Here is a 26,820-nt window from a genome sequence, read left to right on the forward strand (position 1 = left end):
TTGGGAATTCTTCATATAACATTAAAAACGTCAATTCTCTTTTTTGGACCCCAGGAAGAGTAGCTGCTGCCTTGGTAATAGCTAATGTGGATCTTAATCAAATGCATACACTGGGTTTTTTCTCTTCCTATTCGCGTCTGTTGTAGCTTTTCCCAGTGGTTCCCAACCAGGGGTACTAGGACCCCTTGGAGGGTACTTGGTCTATCCACAGAGGGTATCTTGAGAAGACTCATGAGACCATAGGGTTAGTGGTAAAATGCACAAGGGGAAACTATTTTATTTCACCAGGTAGGCTATTTACAACTGCAGCCTGGCCAATATAAAGCAAAGCAGTGCAACACAAACAACAACAACAGAGTTACAAATGGAATAAACAAACCTACAGTCAATAATACAATAGGAAAAGTCTATATACAGTAGGTGCAAATGAGGTAGGATAACGGAGGTAAGGTAATAAATAGGCCATAGTGGCAAAATAATTACAATATAGCAATTAAACACGAGTGATCGATGTGCAGAAGATGACTGTGCAAGTAGAGATACTGGGGTGGAAAGGAGCAAAATAAATAAATAGATAACAGTATGGGGATGAGGTAGTTGGATGGGCTAATTACATGTGGGCTGTGTACAGGTGGAGTGATCTGTGAGCTGCTCTGACAGCTGGTGCTTAAAGCTAGTGAGGGAGATATGGGTCTCCAGCTTCAGAGATGTTTGCTGTTCGTTCCAGTCATTAGCAGTAGAGAACTGGAAGGAAAGGCGGCCGAAGGAGGAAATCGCTTTCGGGGTGACCAGTGAAATATACCTGCTGGAGCGCGTGCTACGGGCGGGTGCTGCTATGGTGACCAGTGAGCTGAGATAAGACAGGGCTTTACCTAGCAAAGACTTATAGATGACCTGGAACAGTGGGTTTGGTGACGCATATGAAGTGAGGGCAAGCCAACGAGAGCATACAGGTCGCAATGGTGGGTAGTATATGGGGCTTTGGTGACAAAACGGATGGCACTGTGATAACTCAGCAAATTGGATGCAGTCTGAGGGTTGGAGGCTATTTTGTAGGATAGTCCGTTTGAAGAGGGTATGTTGGGCAGCATGAGTGAAGGATGCTTTGTTGTGAAATAGGAAGCTGATTCTAGATTTAATTTTGGATTGGAGATGCTTAATGTGAGTCTGGAAGGAGAGTTTACAGTCTTAACCAGACACCTAGGTATTTGTAGTTGTCCACATTCTAAGTCATAGCCGTCCAGAATAGTGATGATGGACAGGCAGGCAGGTGTGGGCAGCGATCGGTTGAAGAGCATGCATTTAGTTTTACTTGCATTTAAGAGCAGTTGGAGGCCACGGAAGGAGAGTTGTATGGCATTGAAGCTCATCTGGAAGTTAGTTAACACAGTGTTCAAAGAAGGGCCTGAAGTATACAGAATGGTGTTGTCTGCGTAGAGGGGTACTCCGGGCAGAGTAAAATTCAGTTGGTGGTACAGTAACCGAAAAAGGTTGGGAACCATTGGCTTAGACCCTATTTATAGGTTTTTGAGTTGTGCCCGCCATCGGTTGATTAACAACATGCTCTTGAATATGGGCCACTCTGGGTGGCATATTTGGGAATAAAATGGACATTTCAACATTCAAATGGTACCACATAGATGGTTGGAGGTCCACAGATCAGAGAATGTTGACTTGAATAGGAGTCTGTTGTTTAAAAATTATACTGTCAATCCTTCATAGGAAACCTACGGAAACGAGAGAAATATAGATAATAGAATAGACCATTTAAGTTGACATTCGACGGTGGGTGGACCAGCAGCTATCATTGTGACAGTAATTAGAAGTTAAAATTACAATTCATTTCAAATTTCAAAAATGGTGTACCAGCTAAATTGCAGTGGTCTGAAGGGATGGGTCTATTCTATTAATTATATTTGTATGATTGAAACTACACCGTAAATGGAAAGAGGGGGCTCGTGGGCAGATGTCAGTAAGAGCTGAGAGAGGTGACATTAAATGGCGAGTGAGAGAGGAATGGGTGGTCAAGACTGTTATAACACTCTTTGTTTGAAAACCAGACAACAGAAACATAAAGAAAACAGTTATGAGCTGAACATAACAGTATGCCAGTGGAAGGGAGGACAGTAGCAGGTGACCCAACTGTGTCGTGACTATTATGATTTCCCATTGTAGCCAATTCAGTTCGATTTTTTTGTAATCCAGTTATCAATTTGGCATAACCAGTTTTAATCACTTAATTCATAAACAAAATTGTTATCAGTAGAAACACTATAACCAATTGGTAGATCTACCTTCACTTGTTACTTCTGTGAACTTTCATTATCCTCCCTCATGAGGGAGAGAAATGAGAGAATATCTTAAACATATGTGGGTTTTTGGGGGAATATTTCATAAACTTACAGAAGGTATACAATTTCTCCAAAACGAAATATAAGGTGTTGACGTTAGTTGGCAGGGCTTTTCATCAACATTGTGTTTTTATGCATTTCTGATACCTTAAGACTTTTTTGGAAGATGTTTAAGACCCCTTTTCCATCTGTTTATCCAGAAATCAAAGCCTTCACTTAAGTCAATTTTTTATAATAGAAAAATATATATTTTTAAGTACCTTTATGTCACCAAAAATCGACTCTTAGCTTTAATTTGACATGCTCCTATGAACTTCACTGTTGTGCCTATGGGTACTTTGATGGAAATGCCCCTCTCCTTTAAGTGAAGGGTGGTATCTAAGCCTCCAAACAGCCTACACCATTGACTGCCTACTCACAGCTGTTGAGGTAAGGGGTACAAAAGGAAATCACAGCCTGATCTCTTTGGTCCAGAAGTGAAAGTATGCAAGATCATTTGAAAAATGTGTTATCAATCTTTTTGGTGTTTAAAGGAACATTACTCTTACCTTGCATTCCTGTATTGACAGGCTCCCACATCGCAAGGCTAATTTAACTTAATATATCAAACAGATAAAAGCTGTTGTATAACATGTCATATCCCTAAATTGAGAAGAACCAAATGCACTGCGATGATATGGGCTAAAAGTACTTTTCGATATTTCACAATGGGCTTGCGTTACAGCTGTGTATTGAGGTACTAGAGCTGAAACCAATCCCAAAATGAGTTCATATCCCACCACCTGACCAAATAGCAGGCACACTATATCCTCACAATCTTTTTAGAAAAACACTGAACTGGGAGACAAACATGACCATGTTGTCAACACTTTATTTTTGACAGGGATCCAACTTCTATAAATCAAGAGGCAGCTGCTATGCAGCCTTTATGAAAATACCTCACCATTAACTAAAAGCTCACCGAGTCTTATTCAGGCCCTCCAGGAGTCTGTGAAGTGGCCATTTCTTTTGTTGCAAAATTAATGATTCCTTGCATAATATGCAATCACCACACTATTTCCTCATAAAACAGTCAAATTATCACAATATTATCAAAGTACAAAGGAGGGCTTGCAATTTTAACCAATCACCGCACTTTTACCGCATAATGTGGTTCCTAAGGCCAGCAGGTAGTCTAGCGGTTTTTGAGTGTTGGGCCAGTAACCGAAAGGTCGCTGGTTCGAATACTCGAGCTAACAAGACACTTAACTGTAAAGCACATACATTTTAACAAGCCACACGTCAAACTTTTCCCTCGTCAGTGCATTTTCGGGCCAAATTGGAGAAATGTATTGCATATTGCCATGCAAAATGTCTGAGTTGCCGTAGCAAAAAAAATCAAGCATTTTTAGGTAATGGGGTAGTGTTTTAGGTGAGAGTCCAATGAGAGACTAGCTGGAATCCTGAGGAATGAGAGGAGCTCTAACCATGTGGATCTATAAATCTAACAACACCTCCTTGCATATCTGAGTAAACGTCAGGATAGTAAAGCAGAGGAGAGGCCTGGCGAGGTATGACAGAGACACAGAGGAGAGGCCTGGCGGGGTATGCCAGAGACACAGAGGAGAGGCCTGACGAGGTATGACAGACACAGAGGAGAGGCCTGGCGAGGTATGACAGACACAGAGGATAGGCCTGGCGGGGTATGCCAGACACAGAGGAGAGGCCTGGCGAGGTATGCCAGAGACACAGAGGATAGGCCTGGCGGGGTATGCCAGAGACACAGAGGAGAGGCCTGGCGAGGTATGACAGAGACACAGAGGAGAGGCCTGGCTGGGTATGACAGAGACACAGAGGAGAGGCCTGGCGGGGTATGCCAGAGACACAGAGGAGAGGCCTGACGAGGTATGACAGACACAGAGGAGAGGCCTGGCGAGGTATGCCAGAGACACAGAGGATAGGCCTGGCGGGGTATGCCAGAGACACAGAGGAGAGGCCTGGCGAGGTATGCCAGAGACACAGAGGAGAGGCCCGGCGGGGTATGCCAGAGACACAGAGGAGAGGCCTGGCGAGGTATGACAGAGACACAGAGGAGAGGCCCGGCGAGGTATGCCAGAGACACAGAGGAGAGGCCTGACGAGGTATGCCAGAGACATAGAGGAGAGGCCTGGCGGGGTATGCAGGACACACAGAGGAGAGGCCCGGCGAGGTATGCCAGAGACACAGAGGAGAGGCCTGGTGAGGTATGCCAGAGACACCATAGAGAAGAAGCTTAGTCTGACTGGAGCATGGGAGTCAGTCGGACAGGGCTGGACAGGACTCCCATTGTTTACTTGGTCAGCATCTCGCCCACAGCACAACAACTACAGTCTAGAAGTGACATTTTCAGGCAGTGTTCAGTTATGTCACTGCAAACAAACACTCTGCCTTATCCTCCATGTCGCATGAGGTGAGGAGGGTGGTCTTTAAACTCAACCAAAACAAAATGAAGACTGAGTCAGAGGGAGAATGCGTGATGGTTGTGAGGTGTCAAAGTGTGGAATGTGTTGGGAAGCCAGGGCCTTTAGCAGATCCGTTGATGAAGTGCCGCCTGCTTCATTGATTGGGCTTAGAAGGGTAAAATGGTATTGTGAAGAGTTTCCAGGTTTACACCGATGGACTTCACCAACCAACGTCACAAGCATCCTTGAGAGCAGAACATGGTTCTATTTACCCCTTTTTTTGGTTAGCTGCTATGTTTTGGTTAGCTGCTATGCTACAATGTAGTCCTTTCAACCTCATTGTACTGTATTGAAAGCTTCTTCTTTACAGAGTAATAGACCTCCAACCTTTTGGAAACAATATGACAGCCCCACCCCCCGTCCTACGCCCTTATCTACAATCGGTTCTTTCAGTCTTGTTAAGATGGACAGGGGCAGCACAATGTCAGTCTGAAATGCTCCAAATTATATACAACAATGACAACAGGTACTAAATTATGTTTGGTACCCAACTGTCACATATTTCCATAGAGGAGGCAAGACAAATTGTGCCTAGTAATTAAGTGACCCTGACGTTCAGTGTTGAATGCTCTCTGGAATGTGCGTGATTTCTCGCCAAGTGTTTTGCCTAGAGCTCAAAAACACACAAGTTAACAGTGAGGTGTCGACATAAGTGAGAAAGAGAGAAACAAACAGAAATGGGTTCATGTTGGCCATTGTTTAAGAATCATTCAATGACCACATACAGTTGAAGTTGGAAGTTTACATACACCATAGACAAATAGATTTAAACTCAGTTTTTCACAGTTATTGACATATAATCCTAGTAATAATTCCCTGTCTTAGGTCAGATTGGACCACCACTTTATTTTAAGAAATGTGAAATGTCAGAATAATAGTAGAGAATTATTTATTTCAGCTTTTACTTTTTTCATCACATTCCCAGTGGGTCAGAAGTTTACATACACTCAATTAGTATTTGGTAGCATTGCCTTTAAATAATTTAACTTGGGTCAAACGTTTTGGGTAGCCTTCCACAAGCTTCCAACAATAAGTTGGGTGAATTTTGGCCCATTCCGCCTGACAGAGCTGTTGTAACTGAGTCAGGCTTGTAGGCCTCCTTGCTCACACAAGCTTTTTCAGTTCTGCCCACACATTTTCTATAAGATTGATGTCAGGGCTTTGTGATGGCCACTCCAACACATTGACACCATTGGAAAACCCATTTGCAACCAAGCTTTAACTTCCTGACTGATGTCTTTAGATGTTGCTTCAATATATCCACATATTTTTCCTACCTCATGATGCCATCTATTTTGTGAAGTGCACCAGTCCCTCCTGCAGCAAAGCACCCCCACAACATGATGCTACCACCCCCGTGCTTCAAGGTTGGGATGGTGTTCTTCAGCTTGCAAGCTTCCCCCTTTTTCCTCCAAACATAACGATGGTCATTATGACCAAACAGTTCCATTTTTGTTTCATCAGACCAGACCCATGTGCATTTCCAAACCGTAGTCTGGCTTTTTCATAGTGGTTTTGGAGCAGTGGCTTCTTCCTTGCTGAGCGGTATGATGGCTGCATGGTCCCATGGTGTTTATACTTGCGTACCATTGTTTGTACAGATGAACATGGTACCTTCAGGCGTTTGGAAATTGCTCCCAAGGATGAACCAGAGGTCTACAATTTATTTTCTGAGGTCTTGGCTGATTTATTTAGATTTTCCCATGATGTCAAGCAAAGAGGCACTGAGTTTGAAGGTAGGCCTTGAAATACATCCACAGTTACACCTCCAATTGACTCAACTGATATCAATTAGCCTATCAGAAGCTTCTAAAGCTATAACATAATTTTCGGGAATTCTCCAAGCTGTTTAAAGGCACAGTCAACTAAGTGTACGTAAACTTCTGACCCACTGGAATTGTGATAGTGAAATAATCTGTCTGTAAACAATTGTTGGATAACTTGTGTCATGCAAAGTTAGATGTCCTAACCGACTTGCCAAAACTATACAGTTTGATAACAAGACATTTGTGGAGTGGTTGAAAAACAAGTTAATGACTCCAACAAAAGTGTATGTAAACTTCCAACTTCAACTGTAAATACCTGATATAACAAACTTGTATCAGATTTAAAATACTTTAAGACTGATGTGAATGGATATGGGCCTGCAATTAACTTTCATCAAAGCATTTTACAAAGGGTCCACGTAATTAAATTAGCATACTCTCAATTTTGGTTACAAACCAAGTCAGTCTGATCATTTCTCTGGCATGTGTGTGGCAGGTTTCATTTCCTCATTGTGGACTTGATGGTAGTAAATTCAAATACCGTAGTGATAAAGGCGCTGGAAGTGTCCGATTACAATACAAATGTAAAACACTCACGATAACCATCACAACACACTGAAATTATTTCAGCACATTGATTCCATTACCCCTGAATCCCAAGGCAGGATGGAGTAAAATAGTCAAACGATTTGTGATTAGGCCTTTCCTTTGGCATCATCAGAGAGCAATTCCTTAACCAGACTGATGTTGGAGCAGCCAGAGCAGAATATACCTGGCATCTACTACCATAACCTGTTCAAAAGGCACTTCAATCTTTTGTCTTGCCTATTGACCCTCAATGGCACACATACACAATCCATGTCTCAATTGTCAAGGCCTATAAATCCTTCTTTACCCTGTCTCGGGGCCTTCATCGACACTGATTGAAGTGAAATTAACATCAATAAGGGATCATAGCTTTCACCTGGATTCACCTGGTCAATCTGTCATGGAAAGAATCCAGTACTGTATATAATACTGTTTTATACATTGTAGATTAATAGTGAAGACAACAAAACTATGAAAACACAAATATGGAATCATGTAGTAACCAAAAGTGTTAAACAAATCAAAATATATTTGTATATAACTTTTGACTGGTACTGTGTGTGACTCACCACCTGGATTCGGTCTTATGAAGCAAAATTTGTAATTGTGTTTTTTTTTACATTGGGTAAAAGTAGAGACTCGGAGCTACAGAATGGTATTTCATACACTGCATTGTAGAGGAACAACGGGAAAGTAATTCTGCTTTGAAAGTTGATAAACTCACTTTGAGAAAATGGCCTTTGAATGGTTTGGTATCTAGTGAAGCGCTCTTCTTTGTCTACACCCATTCAGCATCGTTTACACCCTCTTAAGCATTAGCCCCAACCATCTCATTTCGCCCTCGGAGTGCACACTTGACGCTCTGGCCGATTTGTTTACCTATGGATAACATGAAGACAGCCAAACCAGCTCTGCTGGCAACAATTTCATTACGCTTTTTTGCAGACGTTTACTGACACCGGCCATAGTCAACATATGTTGTACACTTCAGTTTAAGACATGTAGCTAGCTAAGTAAACAACGTAAGATCACACACGTCACGTTACCTAGTTAAACAACAATGAACATAGTGCCAAATCATGTCGTTACTATCCTGCATGAATATTCTGGGAGCTAACCATCCAGGTTCAATGTTAGCTAGTTAACATTAGGCTCTAACTAGCGAAGCAAACAGCTGTGGGATATGAATAATAACGTCAGCTAGGGAATCAGCCAGCTAACAGTACACTTTAGCTTGAAATGAAACCACTTTGTCAAAATTAGAAACTAGTAATATCTGAAAATGTAGCTAGCTAACGCTAGACTATCTGTATACTTCATCATGCATGATGGACGCGGATGGCATGCCACAGTTACCCTTAGTTTGAAGATGTAATCCGGAGACCGGTGTTTTCTCCATCCATCTCATCATACTCTAGTTCCACTGATTTCAAAACTTGATCCTCCAGAAAGTGGAGATTAACACTTAGCTATGCAGCTTCACAACACATTTTTAAAAAGCAGCGTTCGAAAGGATTACCAACACAGACTGACCAGCTCAAATAGACAGAAGCCTTCTATATGGCAGACCAATCCAAACTCCTCTCTGGGCATGTCTAGCCCACTCCTTATAATCAGCCAATCACGGCTAGTGGGAAGGTTGCTCCCTTTTTCTGTGGCTTAACCAGCAAGGCTCGTGATTTAACAATTGTATTCATATATGACATAGAAGTGTGTTATTAAGGCACATGAAGGTTCACGTTTCAGAAGGCATTTCTGCCAAAAAACACATTTTGATGAATTATTAAGGCACATGAAGTCGTGACTTGCAACATATGCCTAGTTTCCTGAAACGGGTCACATATGTAGGCTATATTTTCTCCTAGTTTCAAAAGAAAACCGTAGAATGTCTAGGTGGGGCTCTCCACTTAAATCTTTGTGCATGAAAGTAAAAATATGTGAAGTGAATTATAGACTCAATCCATATCGAAAGGGAAAATTTCAGGCAATCTAGGGTACATCATACAGTGAATTGATGAATCCTCATAGGGAATAATAGGTTCTCAATGGATGAATTGCAAGCAAGTGAAATGGAATCAGCCTTGACTTTCTGAATGCTGTAATCCATGTCAGTGGTGCTGTGGTTAGTCTCTGGTCACAGAGTTGAGGTGTATCTATCCAAAACTGGCCAAATGTCACTCCTGTTTATGGGATACATTTTGTCCTTGTGTTTCCGTAGCATCTTTATCCCCAAGTCACAACATGGACCAGACTCTTCTGAATCTATGACATTTCACTACCGATGACACCACTTAATGCTGACTGTCTGTGTACTTCCCCCTTACCATCTCCTCTTCCTGTGCCTCCATCCATGCATCCCACTGCACAATCAAGAGGTCAATGCTACAGCTGGGAATTTCCAGGGACCTCACGATACAATATGTATTGGGATTATCACAACGTTATATGTATTGTGATTCAACACTGCGATTGTTTTTGCAGATTTGATGTTCCAAACATATTGCTCACTATGGACAAAACATTAGGAATATCTGCTCTTTCCACAATTGAGACATGGCTGTGTGTGTGTGCCATTCAGAGGGTGAATGTGCAAGACAACATTTAAGTGCCATTGAAGAGGGCATGGTGGTATGCAAGGCGCACCGGTATGAGTGTGTTAAGAACTGCAACGCTGCTGGGTTTTTCCACACTAAAACAGTTTCCCGTGTGTATCAAGAAAAGTCCACCAGCCAAAGGACATATAGCCAACTTGACAACTGTGGGAAGCATTGGAGTCAACATGGGCCAGAATCCCTGTGGAATGCTTTTGACACCTTGTAGAGTCCATTCCCTGACAAATTAAAGCTGTTCTGAGGGGAAATGGGGGTGCAACTCAATGTGTGTTCCCAATGTTTTGTACACTCAGTGTATGTTTGATGCAGAGACAAGAGAGCATGAGAAAACAAGTTTAATTCAGTCAGGGAAATAAGGGGTGAAAACATGTTGGCTCACCATTTCAAAATATGGAGAACAAGCTATAGGATGGAAAATACCCGAGTTTTGGCGCTGTTCAAGGACAGCTTTTTTCCATCTATGTAACATTGCAAAAAAACTGAAACTTCCTGTCCAAACATTATGCAGAAAAATGAATCCATGCTTGTGTCACTTCTAGATTAGACTACTGCAATGCTCTACTTTCCAGCTACCCGGATAAAGCACTAAATAAACTCCAGTTAGTGCTAAACAGCTGCTAGAATCTTGACTAGAACCAAAAAACTTCATCATATTACTCCAGCGCTAGTTTCTCTACACTGGCTTCCTGTTAAGGCTAGGGCTGATTCCAAGGTTTTACTGCCAAACCTACAAAGCGTTACATGGGCTTGCTCCTATCCATCTTTCCGATTTGGTCCTGTAGTACATACCTACACGTACACTACGGTCACAAGAAGCAGGCTTCCTAATTGTCCCTAGAATTTCTAAGTAAACAGCTGAAAGCAGGGCTTTCTCCTATAGAGCTCCATTTTTATGGAATGATCTGCCTATCCATGTGAGAGACGCAGACTCGGCCTCGACCTTTAAGTCTTTATTGAAGACTCATCTCTTCAGTAGGTCCTGAGTGTAGTCTGGCCCAGGAGTGTGAAGGTGAACGGAAAGGCACTGGAGCGACAAACCATCCTTGCTGTCTCTGCATGGCCGGTTCCCCTCTCTCCACTGGGATTCTCTGCCTCTAACCCTATTACAGGGGCTGAGTCACCGGCTTACTGGTGCTCTTCCATGCTGTCCCTAGGACGGGTGCGTCACTCGAGTGGGTTGAATCTTTGACGTGATCTTCCTGTCCGGGATGGCGACCCCCTCGGGTACATGCCATGGGGGGAGATCTTTATAGGCTATACTCGGCCTCGTCTCAGGGTAGTAGTTGGTGGTTTTTAGATATCCCTCTAGTGATGTGGGAGCTGTGCTTTGGCAAAGTGGGTGGGGTTATATCTTGCCTAGTTGGCCCTGTTCGGGGGTATAGTCGGACGGGGCCATAGTGTCTCCCGACCCCTCCTGTCTCAGCCTCCAGTATTTATGCTGCAATAGTTTGTGTGTCGGGGGGGCTAGGGTCAGTCTTATATCTGGAGTATTTCTCCTGTCTTATCCGGTGTCCTGTGTAAATTAGTTTGCTCAGTCAAATTCTCTTCTCTCGGAGGACCTGAGGCCTAGGACCAGGTCTCAGGACTACCTGGCCTGATGACTCTGCTGTCCCCAGTCCACCTGGTTGTGCTGCTGCCTGCGGCTATGGAACCCTGACCTGTTCACCGGACATGCTACCTTGCCCCGGACCTGCTGTTTTTGACTCTCTCTACCGCACCTGCTGTCTCTAACTCTGAATGATCAGCTATGAAAAGCCAACTGACATTTACTCCTGAGGTGCTGACCTGTAGCAATCTCTACAATCACTGTGATTATTATTATTTGACCCTGCTGGTCATCTATGAACATTTCAACATCGTGGCCATGTACTGTTATAACCTTCACCCGGCACAGCCAAAAGAAGACCGACCACCCCTCAGCGCTAGTGCTAGCTAAGCCTACCTAGAGTAGCAAAAAACAAGTAAAATATCGATAAAATAACATCCAAAAATAATATTGCAATATGCATCTGTATCCATTTTCTCCCACTTCAGTAGTCAATACAACAGTAGAGGTAAGCATGTGTGTTGAGAGGCATATGGCAACAAGTGAAAAGTGGCCTGCAGTGAACAAATCTCTGTGTTTGGGACAATAGCATCCATTTTGACACACATAGGGACTTCCTGAGTGAAGTCGTCTGTAAGACCACAGGCTCTAGGCCTATGCAGAGCAGGCCAGCCTGGCAGATGAGAGGAGTGGAGCTGGGTGATATATATATATATATATATATAGCCTAATCGTCACTTGCCTGAAAAGATTTGAAAAGATTAGAAACACATTTTCAGAGCTTGAGTTGTAAAGGCTTTTTCTTGGTGCATTCTTCATCTGTGGTTATTTAGTTTGCTGGGGGCCTGTTTTGACCACAAAATGCTTTTCGTGCTCAGCCCCATCCGCTTTTTTTCATTCAACAGATGTATTCCAACTGTTAGTAAACGACTCATTTTCTTTTTTTATGGCGTGGAGGAAATCTGCAAATAATAACAATTTACATACCAGCTAAAACTGGAGCCAAATTGCTTGGTGGGGTATGTTAAAACACTATGGTGTATCTTCATTAAAAAGTTCAAAGCTAGAATCCCATTAATTTGGCCTTTGACCAAAGTGTGTCACCTCACAGTGGGGACACCAGGACTGGCCCCCTTACATGCTGCCTCACTTCTCTGGACTTTTTCCATTTGCAAAAATAAATATATCAACATATGAATGCTATTGATTTCATCTAATCCTCTAATTGTCTTGCACATATTTTAGAGGAATCACACAATTTAGAAAGCATTATGTGATTTAGTCCAAATGTGGCTGTTATAAATGTTCAAGTTTACTCAGCTGTTGGTTGCTTACTGTAATGCAATCTAATGTGTCACATATGGGCCAGTATATCTTCTCTCCAGTCTCATCAGACAAAGACTGAAGCTGCTCTTGGGGGTCCACCACACGCACAATGCCTCCTAAATGCCACATCACCACAAATCAATATGGAAGTGTTCACACACGGACCATATATTGGAACCCAAGCACACATGGGTGTCCAAGGACATCTGTAGACATGAGTGATGTTTGGCTGAACTAGTGGTACTGCTTCTATATTTAACTACCACCCTACTGGGGATGGATGTTTGGAGGATGATGCTGTCATAGCTCATTGATCCCTAGGAGATGGAGCGTGAAGATGGCTCTGCAGTGTGATACATTAGTGCTATAACTCACAGAGCAGCACAGCCATGATGGCCACCAGCAAAGCGGACCCAGTGACTCACACAGGAAGAGACCACAATGCCCCTTCAAAATAAGTATATTTGTTCTTCACTAAGGGCTTGTGTCTCTTTCGTAAAATCCCATAAATACCCAAGCATAAACAAGGTCGCTGGAATGTTCACCTAAAACCATTGACACTGCCCAGAGACCGTCAGACTTCCGCTGCAGCTCTTCATGGCATTCATGCAGATCTCTGTCATTCATTCAATCACTTTTTTAAATTTTATATATCATTTTAAAAAGTCCCAAACAGTCATTCTGATTCACATGTAAAATAGCCTTGAGTGACAAAAATATCACACATAATATTTTGGGGGGATAGAAATGTTCTATATTTGAAAGAAATTACTCTCTCTCATGGCTAACTACAAGGAAGTTTGAAAAGACAGGCTGAGTGGGCGGGAAGCTTATATTAATGAGCTCACCTTGACTGACAGCTCTTTGAAACACGTACCTATTAAGCCCACTTCCAACTTTGGATTCAAATTTTAAAAAAACATTTTCTGCTGTTTAATGTTTCAACTAATTAATCTTGTTATATCCATATTTTTTTGTTATTCTAAGCCAATCAGATGTTTTATTAAGTTAGACAATTATGTGTAAGTTCTCACTAGTGGCCAATTTCAAAGCTACAAAATAACTTGTGTTGAGGCTACCCTCAGATAAACAAATTGTTCTGATATTTTTAGTACCTTAACAGAGGTAGCGGGGTGGCAAGGTAGCCTAGTGGTTAGAGTGTTGGACTAGTAACCAAAAGGTTGCAAGTTCAAACCCCCGAGCTGACAAGGGTGTCGTTCTGCCCCTGAACAGGCAGTTAAACCCACTGTTCCTAGGCCGTCATTGAAAATAAGAATTTGTTCTTAACTGACTTGCCTAGTTAAATAAAGGTAAAATAAATAAAAGATAAGTGAACATACTTTTTCTAAAATTGAGATTTAAATCAAATGTTATTTGTCACATGCGCCAAATGCAACAGGTGTAGGTAGACCTTAGTGAAAGGCTTACAAGCCCTTAACCAAGAATGCAGTTAAGAAAATACCTAAAAAAAATAGATAATAACAACATAATTTAAGAGCAGCAGTAAATAACAATAGCGGGGCTTTATACAGGAGGTACCGGTATAGAGTCAATGTGCTGGGGCACCAGTGTCGAGGTAATTGAGGTAATATGTACATGTAGGTAGAGTTATTAAAGTGACTATGCATAGATAATAACAGAGTAGCAGCAGTGTAGAAGAAGGGGGGTGCAAATAGTTTGGGTATCCATTTGATTAGATGTTCAGGAGTCTTATGGCTTGGGGGGGTAGAAGCTGTTTAGAAGCCTCTTGGACCTTGACTTGGCACTCCGGTACCACGCGGTAGCAGAGAGATCGGTCTAGGACTTGGGTGACCGGAGTCTGACAATTTTTAGGGCCTTCCTCTGACACCACCTGGTATAGAGGTCATGGATGGCAGGAATCTTGGCCCCGGTGATGTACTATGCCATACGCACAACCTCTTCACAATTGTCTTGGTGTGCTTGGACCATGTTAGTTTGTTGGTGATGTGGCCGCCAAGGAACTTGAAGCTCTCAACCTGCTCCACTACAGCCCCTCCTTTTCCTGTAGTCCACAATCATCTCCTTTGTCTTGATCACGTTGAGGGAAAGGTTGCTGTCCTTGCACCACACGGTCAGGTCTCTGACCTCCTCCCTATAGCCTGTTTCATCATTGTCGGTAATCAGGCACACCTATGTTATTAATCTCCCCTACCACTGTTGTGTCAACAGCAAACTTAATGGTGTTTGAGTCGTGCCTGGCCACGGCTGGTTGTTTGTTGTATCGGTTCAGTTGCCAGAGAAACGACCAAGTCGTCCAGTCTTTATGGATGAGATCTATGTCATTCGTTATAAAACGTTCCAATGTCATACTGGCTTGCTTGCTAGCTAGCCTACTACAGCTAACTTACAGTCACGATAAAAAGCCAGAATAACAGCAAAGTAGCTACATTTGCTTAAACTGTTTTCTAGTGAAATTTGGATACATCCATAACAAAGAGCTACTGAGGAGTGATTTTGTCTTGCATAGAAAATGTGCCTAATTGTCTGTTGTTCAGAGGAGCAAGCCAACAACACAGCCAACACAATCATTTCAAACTGAAGCACTGCAAACTAGCTGCACATTTTACCTTATTTCAATTGACATTTCTTTGTATTTATCCATAAAAATGATGCCAGCCGATTAATGATTTTGACTGGATGAGAAACGCTGCCTGCCTGTCTGTCTCGTCCCGACTCCTTCATTACTATGGAACAGCTGGAGATCAAATTTGAATATTGAAACAATGTTGCAAATGTCGGAGAGAGACAAAGGTTTATACAAATCTCTGCTGTTGAAAACAAAATGTGAGTCTAAAAGAAATGTTAGATAATGTCTAGAGGCTTTTTATAGTGGAGATCAAGTTTGTAAATTGCTTGGCTGGGCTGATGAGACAGTGGATTGCGTATTCAGGTGGAACAGAGTAAATAAGCATTTTAACATCATAGATTTAGCCGGTGGTAACTTGTGGAATATACACCGGCTGCAATGTGGTTTGAACCAAACAGCATTCAGGATTAGACCCACCGGTCTAACAAGATAATTTTGTCTTATTTTACTGTAAAAAAAACACAACTGAAATATCACATTTACATAAGTATTCAGACCATTTACTCAGTACTTTGTTGAAGCACCTTCCTCAAATCTACTCACAATGACAAAGCAAAAACAGGTTCAGAAATGTTTGCATATTTATTACACATTAAAATACTGAAATACCTTATTTACATAAGTACTCAGACACATTGCTATGAGACTCGACATTGACCTCAGGTGCATGCTTTTTACATTGATCATCCTTGAGATGTTTCTACAACTTGGAGTCCACCTGTAGTAAATTCAATTGATTAGACATGATTTGGAAAGGCACACACTTCCTTAAATTAGGTAAGAGAATATCATGTTACCATTGGAGTATTCAAATTAGTCACCTATTCACTTAATAATCCCACCTCCTGAATCCAAGTGTTCGACATGGGGGAGGGAACCATTCATTTTATGATCAAACATTTTTTCAATGTAGAAGCAGTCATTTGTCATACTTTGGTCATCATACTTTGGTCTGGTTTCATCCAATTTCATGGAAAACAAGACTGACTGTTCATGACCTTAAAGCGAACAAAAAGATGTGGGCAGTATATTGCTGCATCCATACAGGTCTCTATGTTTTTCCTTGAAAATAAACATGAACCATTAACGGAAGCGCTGAGGTTAACAAATATTTCCCATTCCCACTGTGAAAAAAATAGGCTCCACTCTCAATCCATTCTGGCTTCCACAACATTGACATGGATTATGCAACAGGTTGGCTGCTCACGGGCTCCTCCACCTGCCGATCTGGTACGGTCCCGTCTGGTCTATTTCACTGGACCTATTGAAAGGCCTGGATGGAGACTGACTGACTGCTATCAGTGGTGATGCATGACTACTCTGACATGCAAAGCCCTTCTCTAGACAAGACTGGAGTAGGTACAGGAGCAAGCTTCAGCTTAGCACTGAGACTCGAGAGCATCTTAGTAACGCTACCAAATCTCCCCAGTGTACTTTCATCTAAGCCAGGAGGAATGTGCCTGGGCTTACCAAGAATCCACCTGACTGCATAAAGAAATGGAAAGGATTGTAATGTCTACGTCTACTTCAATGTCAAGAGAAAAACAAGAATGACTTGTAGGCATACAGAGTGAGGTCTATTTATTCTGAATGGAATGTCAATGTTACATGAGGTTGTGTGATTAAGTCAATCAAAACACAAAGTTTCCATTTCTGAAGTAAGACTTTCCCCTTTTTTTTTGTTGTTACTCAAACCGAATAGGGGCCATGTATACCCCAGCCAGGCTAACAGCTAGCAGGAAACCTCATTCACCAGGGGAAATCAAGTGTGGACTCTCAGCACTGAGGTGAGCAGGGCTTGACATTAAGACTTGCCGGGGGGAAAGTTAAACAATTGTGGGACAACCAGAATATGGATTTCAGTTGTCCGAATAGATAAGTTAAAAAAAAACATACCAAACAAGTACTCAGAACACTCAGCGCACAGCAGAACAGTGCATAGTTGACGAGTAAATTGCCTATATTCCTATAGTCCATTTAAATAAATGTTATATTTACACAAAGCAAGAGAACAATGTAGACAGCTAGTCTCACCAAAGCAGAAAAAAAAATCAGATGATCTAGGCCAATAGCCAAAGTCTATTTTTATAGCAGACACCAATGTTCCCTCAAAACAATTTCGGCACTGAGCAAATTTCTGGTCTGCTGTGCGCAAATTTCTGTGCAACTTCCAGCATGAGTTCACTGTGAACACTTGAGGCTGTACCCGCTTTAAGTTCATTTTAACAGTGGCCAAGTAGGCTACTGTGGCTATTTGATCATAATGTAGGCCTACCAGAGTGGCCTATCATCAAAAACAATGTACAAAATGAATCCCATAACTTTTTAACATGGAAAAAGCAGTTTGATCATTCAGCCTACAGTGGCAGCCAATGTGTGGCGTTCAATTTAGGCTTACATTCTATGAGACTTTTGAGAAAAAAACATGCAGGGCTAAACATTAACCTGTTTATTCTCTTGTCCTACTGACAAGGAGGTGACTGAAAATGTTGTGTTGTTTGAGGCAAGAAACCACTTTACAAAATAAAATGCAATATTGATCAAATACCATTATTACAGAGAACAAGAAATTATGCTACCCTCTGCCTATTGGCTACTTAGCTTCCAAAGTGGCACAGCGGTCTAAGGCACTGTATCTCAGTGCTAGAGGCGTCACTACATAATTGGCCTAGTGTCAGCCGGGTTAGGATTTGGGCTGGGTAGGCCGTCATTAGAATTTGTTCTTAACCTCTCTAGGGTATGTGGGATGCTAGCTTCCCACCTGGCCAACATCCAGTGAGATTTCAGGGCGCCAAATTCAAATACAGAAATACTTATTATAAAAATTCAGAAAATATATTTGACATAGGTTTAAAGATGAACTTCTTGTGAATGTCAGATTTTAAAAATGCTTTACGGCGAAAGCATACCTTATTATTTGAGAACATAGCCCAGCAGACAAATCATTACAAACAGTAACAAGCCAAGTAAAAGAGTTACACAAGTCAGAAATAGAGATACATTTAATCACTTACCTTTGATGATCTTCATAGGTTGCACTCAGAAGACATTCATTTATTCAATAAATGTTCCTTTTGTTCGATGTTCCTTTTGTCGTGCGCATGAAAAAGCTCTGTGACACGGCAGGGTCCACTCATTCAGACTGCTATTACTCCCTCATTTTTCAGAATACAAGCCTGAAACAATTTCTAAACATCTAGTGGAAGGCATAGGAACTGCAATTTGAGTCCTAAATCAATGCATACGGTAATGGCATTGAATAGAAAACTACAAACAAAACAAAAAATACTACTTCCTGAATGGATTTTCCTCAGGTTGTCACCTGCCAAATCAGTTATGTTATACTCACAGACTCTATTTTAACAGTTTTGGAAACTTTAGAGTGTTTTCTATCCAAATTTGCATATCCTATCTTCTGGGCCTGAGTAGAAGGCAGTTTAATTTGGGCACGCTTTTCATTCAAATTTTCGTTCTAATTAAATGGCTCAAGTAGTGACTGGAATCTGTCCAAAAATATGGGGACATTAGGTTCTTCGCAGGACAGCGGCATTCAGGAGGTGCCTCGCTCTCCTCGCTGTTGACCGTGGGACAAGAGCATCTTAATTCAAATCATTTAGTATGTCCAAGTAAACAAACAAATAAACAAACACGCAGGTGGGCAGGCCCCATTGGCCATGTGCTTGCCGGAGTACGCTGTTGAACTGTGGGAGGTTGCCTGGGCCTGTAAGTTTACTGCTACTGTTGCCCTGGGTATTGACTTCCAGATCTCTCCAGACAAGCAAATATTTGGTCACAATGAGTGCAAAGATTTGTGCACAATGGTAACAGGCCCCATGTCTCGAGTCAAGTCGCCCTCGGAGGAGAGGAGGGTAGAGAAAGAGAGTAATGAGAGTGACAGAGAGAAAGAGGGATGCAACTCCCTAATGCAACCAAAGAAAGAAAGATGGGGACACCGAGCAGAGGGAGCAATAACAGGCTGGACATAGCTGAGGATTCTGGGAGGTGGGTAGGAATGTTCCAATTAGTGGAGGCGGAAGGGGTTGAAACAAACTCTTAAATAAACAATCATTATGCATTTGTTGACACAGGAAATGCCAATATTAGATCGGCACACTCCAGAAGAACATGCGTCCTGGGAACATGGGAAGATGTCTCAACTGTTGCTCCACTCCTGGGGTTCTTGTCAGTACGATACGGCAACAGGACATTTCACAGTGCAAAATAACTTGGGCATCTCTGTCAGCGGAGAGGATAGAAAAATATATATATATATATATTTTTTTTTTAAGGATCAAACCTGTCCCGGCAGGTCAGCACTGAGAAAGGATTAACCAGGGGAATACTGCAAAACCTGTACAAATGACACATTAACTCCAAAATGTTCAAGAAGAGCTACCAGGGAGAGCTCCCTTAGTGAACAGAGCGCTCCAACAGCATGATTGGTTGTAGCACAGTAGCTTAACAAGCCCATTTTCCATTGCAGACAAAATAACCACTAAAATGGTGCTCACAGTCACAACAGGAAATTATGCAAACCTCTCTACATTTTTGCTTTGTCAGGCAAAGCCCCATGTGTCCATTAGGTCAACTCAAGTTCTGCGAAGAGAAACCAGAGCCATCTTCAACCTTGGCTTGCAGTATTAAACTCACACCCATCAAACATGCAGACTGAGGTAGGTAGGGAGATTAATGTGGGGAAGCAAGCAACTCAATACCACTGCTATCACACAGGGTGCGTGAATAAGTCAGTGTTCTCTCAACACAGTCAGTCTCAGGAAAATGTTATGAACTCACCATCTCCACCCCCTGGGGAAACGCTGTGCCCTCCCAGTCCTTTTTGGGGAAGCGCTGGATGATCTTCCCACATCCTTCTCCTGCACCTGGAAACCAAACAATGGCAATCAATGGCAGGGAAAACCTGGCATGGCACTGATCTGATGTCAATGTGTCCTCTACCTAAGGAGTACCCTGAATGACATTATCTACAAGATTATGGAATTCATCTAGAACAGGGCTCTAGGGCCTATACCACCCACAGGAAGAGGGAAGATCCTCTAGTTAACAGACAGATGCATTGTGTACGGTGAATGATGCATGGGTCAAGGTAATGTTCTGTAGAATGGACACTGTACACAAAAAAAGTCAGCTTTCCACATTGTTAAAAGGACATACTGGTTGTGAATGGCCCTAAACTATTTTTCCAAACAGTAGAGGTGTAGGGGGCATTCGAGGACGCACAAATCATTGATGTATGATCACATTTCCAGACTTCCTAATTGGCACAATCGGTTTGGAGCATTCTTACAGGTCCACTGTGATGATTCTCCATACATTTTCCAGCTTTCTCTTCATGCTGTGGGAACACTTTGACCATAACTTACAAGAGGAAAGCACAGATGAGTAGCACTACAGGGTCATAACGACAGAACATTCATCCTGTGCTTCTCCAGAGGTACTATGTGAGGGACTGTGTTGCTCCTGAGTGCTAACAAATAACCCAAGATTGCCATGTTAAAGGGATACTTCTGAATTTTGGCAATAATGCCCTTTATCTACTTCCTCAGAGTCAGATGAATGTTAGAGGTAGCTTTGCGAGCCAATGCTCAATAGCATTAGCACAATTTTTTTTTTTGTACCTTTATTTAACTAGGCAAGTCAGTTAAGAACAAATTCTTATTTTCAATGATGGCCTAGGAACAAAGGGGGTTAACTGCCTGTTCAGGGGCAGAACGACAGATTTGTACCTTGTCAGCTCGAGGATTTGAACTTGCAACCTTTCGGTTACTAGTCTAACGCTCTAACCACTAGGCTACCCTGACGCGCCGGCAGTCTATGGGTATCTGCTAGCATACACATAGAGACATATAAAACGGTATCCACGAGTTGGTATCCGACTCCGGGTGAGTAGATAAAAGGCCTCATTGCAAAAAATCCCACAGTGTACCTTTAACTGTAAATGGTGAAGCAATCCTACAAGCCAATTTCCAACCCACTCTAAGGGGAAGACAAACAGATACGCTAAGTTTGTTTCCATATTATTTGCATCTGCACTAGCAGATGCTGAAATAAATTAATAGGCATATTTCCAAATCAGTGAGCATGAGCCAAAGCCCTAATGTAGCCAAGTCGCCATTGAAAAATGCTCCATTCAAAACAAACTTGAGAGCATCCAGAACCAACGTGCAGGGTGTGTAAATGAGTTCACTTACAGTGAAATTGAATTCAAATGTGACTACCATCGACGGAAGAAACAAACACGAATAGAGGTTAAAAGAATGAAGGCGAAATGCATCAGCAGATCTGGAATCAGTCACGGCCAATAAATAAATTACACGGTTGGATTAAATCAAGATGTTTCACCGAGAATGTGGCCAAAGATTAAGTGCGAGAAAATGAACCCGGACAGCTAACACAAAGCAAATTACAGAAGTGGGGAGGACATCCATTTGGGAGTGATCCACTCTGACAGCATGATTCAGTGAGATGAGGATGAGCAGCGAAAGAAGGAAAAGGGGAGAGAGCACCCTCCTCCTCCTCAACCCCAGCATCTGTCAGGTAGGTCACCAATCAGACAGCTCATGGAAATATCAGCAAACAAGGAGGTCAGATCAATAGATTGTGGTGACACAGAGAGATGCAGTACACGGCTGATCTGCTGAACACCGTCATCCCTTTATTATCAGTTCAGTATTCAATGCACGATTGAACAGACACTGCCACAGCATGGACTGCATAGATTCAAAGTGTTGTCTGGTCTATTTTAAGAGCCAACTTACCATGAAAAAGAACACAGGGTCACTGTCTGACTTACATATGGCTGACTTACAATTGTTTTAAGGAATTTTTAAACAAATTGGATGTAATTACTCGTCAACAAAATGCAATGAGTTACAACAGACTGCAATCTATTTAAGGAGGTGATTGTTCTTTCAAATCCTCTTCAATCTGGAAAGCTAAGAAAATGGAAAAATAACCTAATTAAGAAACTTAAAAGAATACCTTTCTTCGGCATGCCAAGAACAACATCTAGAAATGCTTTCCTTTCCAAAGTGCCATTTGTCAAACTATTGTCTGACACAATGACATCATTTAGATGTTATTTTAAGCTCTCAGTCACACATTCATTTAGCACACAGTTTTCCTTCCATCACTGTTGAGAAGAAACCTATCAATTGAACTCCGGTGCATCCCGTTTCCATGGATCATCCTTGAGATGTTTCTACAACTTGATTGGAGTCCATCTGTTGTAAATTCAATTGATTGGACATGATTTGGAAAGGCACACACCTGTCTATATAAGGTCCCACAGTTGACAGTGCATGTCAGAGCAAAAACCAAGCCCTGAGGTTGAAGGAATTGTCTGTAGAGTTCCGAGACAGGATTGTGTCCAGGCACAGATCTGGGGAAGGGTACCAATTTATTTTTAAATAAAATAAAAAGTTTTGCTTTTTCATTATGGGGTATTGTGTGTAGATTGATAGACATTTTAAAATAGGGCTGCAATCTAACAAAATGTGGAAAAAGTCAAGGGGTCTGAATACTTTCCGAAGACGCTGTAAATAAATGTGTGCACAATATTTGAGAGAAATAAGCTTGTTGTGCATATGGAGTATTTTTGAGATCTTTAATTTCAGCTCATTTTACATGTTGCGTTTATATTTTTGTTCAGTATAGTTCAACATATCAATAATGTTCAGTGCAGTACACCACTTTACACTTCCCATCTGCTAAATCCTTCTTCCTTGTGTCTCCTGATTCTGCCTCTTCGACCCTACTCTCTTCCATTTTAGCATCCTATGACTCGCACTGTCCCCTTTCTTTCCGGCCGGCTCCGCCCTCCCCTCCTGCTTCGTGGCTGAGTGACTCATTGCGAACAGGACTGCGGGCAGCTGAGCGAAAATGGAGGAAAACTAAACTTGGATGACCTATCATCCTTTCACTCCCTCCTCTCTACCTTCTCTTCCTCTTTATCTGCTGCTAAAGACACTATCTAGCGTTACATTTCAAGCTTCTGTCTCTAACCCTAGGAAACTCTTCTCCCACCTTTTCCCTCCCCTGGACGACTTTGTCAACCACTTTGAAAAAAAAGGATGACAACATTCGCTACTCAATCACTCAGCCAATTGAGTCCACTGGTCTCACACACCTTGACCACCTCCTCCCCGTTCTCTCCACATGACATCCTGCAACTAGTGAGGTCTGGCCGGCCAACAACCTGCCCGCTCGAAGCCTCCTTCCTTTTCCAGACCATCTCTGGTGACCTTCTCCCATTCCTCACTTCCCTCATCAACTCACCTGCCCATTGGCTGAGTCCCCTTTGACTTCAAAATGGCCCGAGATGCTTCCCTCCCCAAAAAAGGTATATAGTCAAAAACTATAGAGCTGTATCCATCCCTTCTTTCTTTACTTTCCAAAACACCTGAGCGTGCCGATTCTGACCAACTTTCTCGTTATCGCTCTCAGAACAATCTTCTTGACCCTAACCAGTCAAGCTTCAAGACGGGTCACTCAACCGAGACTGCTCTTCTCTGTGTTACGGAGGCTCTCCACACTGCCAAAGCGGACTCTCTCTCCTCATCCTCCTAGATTTTTCCGCTGCCTTTGACACGTGAACCATCAGATCCTGATCTCCACCCTCTCAGGGCTGTGCACAGTCTTGGATTGCATCCTCCAGGTGACGTGCCGCTCCTTCCAGGTGACGTGGAGAGGATCTGTGTCTGCACTAGAGGTCGACCGATTATGATTTTTCAACGCAAAACCGATTATTGGAGGACCAAAAAGGGCGATACCGATTAATCGTCCGATAATTTAAAATGTATTTGTAATAATGATGACAATTACAACAATACTGAATGAACACTTATTTTAACTTAATATAATACATCAATAAAATCAATTTAGCCTCAAGTAAATAATGAAATATGTTCAATTTGGTTTAAATAATGCAAAAACAAAGTGTTGGAGAAGAACGTAAAAGTGCAATATGTGCCATGTAAGAAAGCCAACGTTCCAGTTCCTTGCTCAGAAGATGAGAACATATGAAAGCTGGTGGTTACTTTTAACATGAGTCTTCAATATTCCAGGTAAGAAGTTTTAGGTTGTAGTTATTATAGGAATTGTAGGACTATTTCTCTCTATACCATTTGTATTTCATTAACCTTTGACTATTGGATGTGCTTATAGGCACTTTAGTATTGCCAGTGTAACAGTATAGCTTCCGTCCCTCTCCTCGCTCCTCCCTGGGTTCGAACCAGCAACACAACGACAACAGCCACCATCGAAGCAGCGTTACCCATGCAGAGCAAGGGGAACAACTACTAGAAGGCTCAGAGCGAGTGATGTTTGAAACACTATTAGCGCGGGCTAACTAGCTGGCCATTTCACTTCGGTTACACCAGCCTGGCCGCTCAAAGACCTCTCCATCACGGTTGACAACTCCACACAGTCGCCTTCCCAGAGGGCAAAGAACCTTGGCGTGACCCTTCACACCCTGTCGTTCTCCGCAAACATCAAAGCAGTGACCCGCTCCTGCAGGTTCATGATCTACAACATCCGTATAGTACAAACGCACCACACAGGAAGTTGCACAGGTTGTAATCCAGGCACTTGTCCTCTCCCGTCTGGACTACTGCAACTCGCTGTTGGCTGGACTCCCCGCTTACGCCATCAAACCCCTGCAACTTATCCAGAACACTGCAGCCTCCCTGGTTTTCAACCTTCAAGTTCTCTCATGTCACCCCAACTCCTCCGCAAACTCCATTGACTTCCAGTCAAAGCTGCAATCCACTACAAGACCATGGTACTTACCTACGAAACAGCAAGAGGAACTGCCCCTCCCTACCTTCAGGCTATGCTCAAACCCTACACTCCAACCAGAGTACTCCATTCTGCCACATCAGGTCTCTTGGCCCTCCCACCCCTACAGGAGGGCAGCTCCTGCTCAGCCCAGTCCAAGAACTTCTGTGTCCTGGCACAACAATGGTGGAACTAGCTTTTCCCTGATGCTAGGAGAGCAGAGTCCCTCCCTGCCCATCTTCAGAAAACATCTGAAACCCTACCTCAAACAGCTTCTTAAATAATCCTCCTCCTACTCACCTCGACCCCCCCCTTGAAAAAAATCTAACCAGCACTTGCACCTGACCCCCCCCATCCTACCTTTGAGTAGCTTTAAACAGAGTAACCTCGCTGACACCTGTTGACGTGTAAGAGTGGCATTAAGAGAATTTGCTGACAAGACGGTCTACTGTATATCATGGCACGGTTTCCTTCAAAATAGATCTCTTTCCACAATATACTTTTTATCCCCACATTGACGTCGATTCTGCTTCCTGTAAACATGTCAGCCAACTGGAGAGCGGCATCGCCAAGTGTTTTCTCTCCAGATCTATTTTTCAGGAATCTGCTGGCTCACAGAACACGTTAATGGCTATGTTGGTCACTGAAATTGTAACCAGCAGTAAAACACTGTCACTAAACCTCTTATTACAAGAAAAATAAAATGACAGCCTAGCATTTTCTTTTACAGTACCTAAAGTACCATGAAGACTAGCCCTAAACTACTGTCTAAAACACACATCTTAAGTACCATACTTTGTTTCATCATGGTGGAGCAGCGGTCCATGAGTCAGGCAGGTCATGTAGAGGGGAGCAGGAATCCAATAGGAGGGACTCCTACACCTAATCACCAGTCTCATTTGGCTGCTGCCCTCATGTCCTCAGCGGCTCAAGCCAGCTGCCCCTTAATACGCAGACCTCTGTCAGGGCTTTGGAGACAGGAGGGGAGTTAATCTTCATGAGGGTTCTGGGCCTGTGTGGTGGGCAGAGTAGGGCCCTGAGGAGCCTGTCCCCTGTCCTGACCATCACATTTCATCAACTGTCAGCAGTATGTGCCCCTTCCCTGATTGAGATCACATGCTTAGAATTTTTCAGCATTCCAAGCTCTACTTTCTACTCAAGGATGACAATAAATTACAGAATTCCTAACATTCAGTGAGGCTACACTCTACACTCTCTACACACAATTAAAAGCAGTCCACACTGTCAGATATTACCCCCTAGACAACAATAAAGCAGTCGAACGGCTGTGGTTAATAGAAGACAGGCCAGCCTAGAACAGAAACATGCTAATTTCAGGATCCTCTTGTAATAACAGACAGAGAAGAATTCCAAACAACTGGTAGATTTTCCACTCTCTTTTTCACATTGTAAACCTGCTTGGGGGTCATGACAAAAAAAAAATAAACAAGTGAATAACATTTAGTTTATAGAAGTGCCGAATAATAATATTGATCACTTTCTGAAGGCCAACTTCTTGGTTTGTTAAGTAACACCTATTCACTCCGTGTTTAACAAGGATTGCAAAAAGCAGGCTTTGTCAAACAACTTTATTTTGGCACTGAGTGTTGATTGAACAGGGCCCTGAACTAACAGTAGCAATACACAAGTGATTTAAGCCTGTGCCTAGCATGTTAGACCACTTGAGAAATCAATATTTTTCTTATTTGTTTTACATTAACAAAATATGTTATGTAGTATAAAAAAGG

General features: G+C 42.5%; 1 protein-coding gene across 1 annotated transcript in view; it reads right to left on the bottom strand.

The window, feature by feature from the left end:
* LOC112263665 (myotubularin-related protein 13-like) overlaps positions 1-26,820 on the bottom strand; it is a 143,130-nt gene that overhangs the window by 88,809 nt on the left and 27,501 nt on the right. The window contains exon 2 of the mRNA XM_042330916.1: positions 20,072-20,157. Within this exon, the coding sequence (XP_042186850.1) occupies positions 20,072-20,157 (86 nt within the window). The remainder of the gene's footprint in view (positions 1-20,071; positions 20,158-26,820) is intronic.

This window comes from Oncorhynchus tshawytscha, linkage group LG12, assembly GCF_018296145.1.
Source record: "Oncorhynchus tshawytscha isolate Ot180627B linkage group LG12, Otsh_v2.0, whole genome shotgun sequence".
Taxonomy (NCBI): Eukaryota; Metazoa; Chordata; class Actinopteri; order Salmoniformes; family Salmonidae; genus Oncorhynchus; species Oncorhynchus tshawytscha.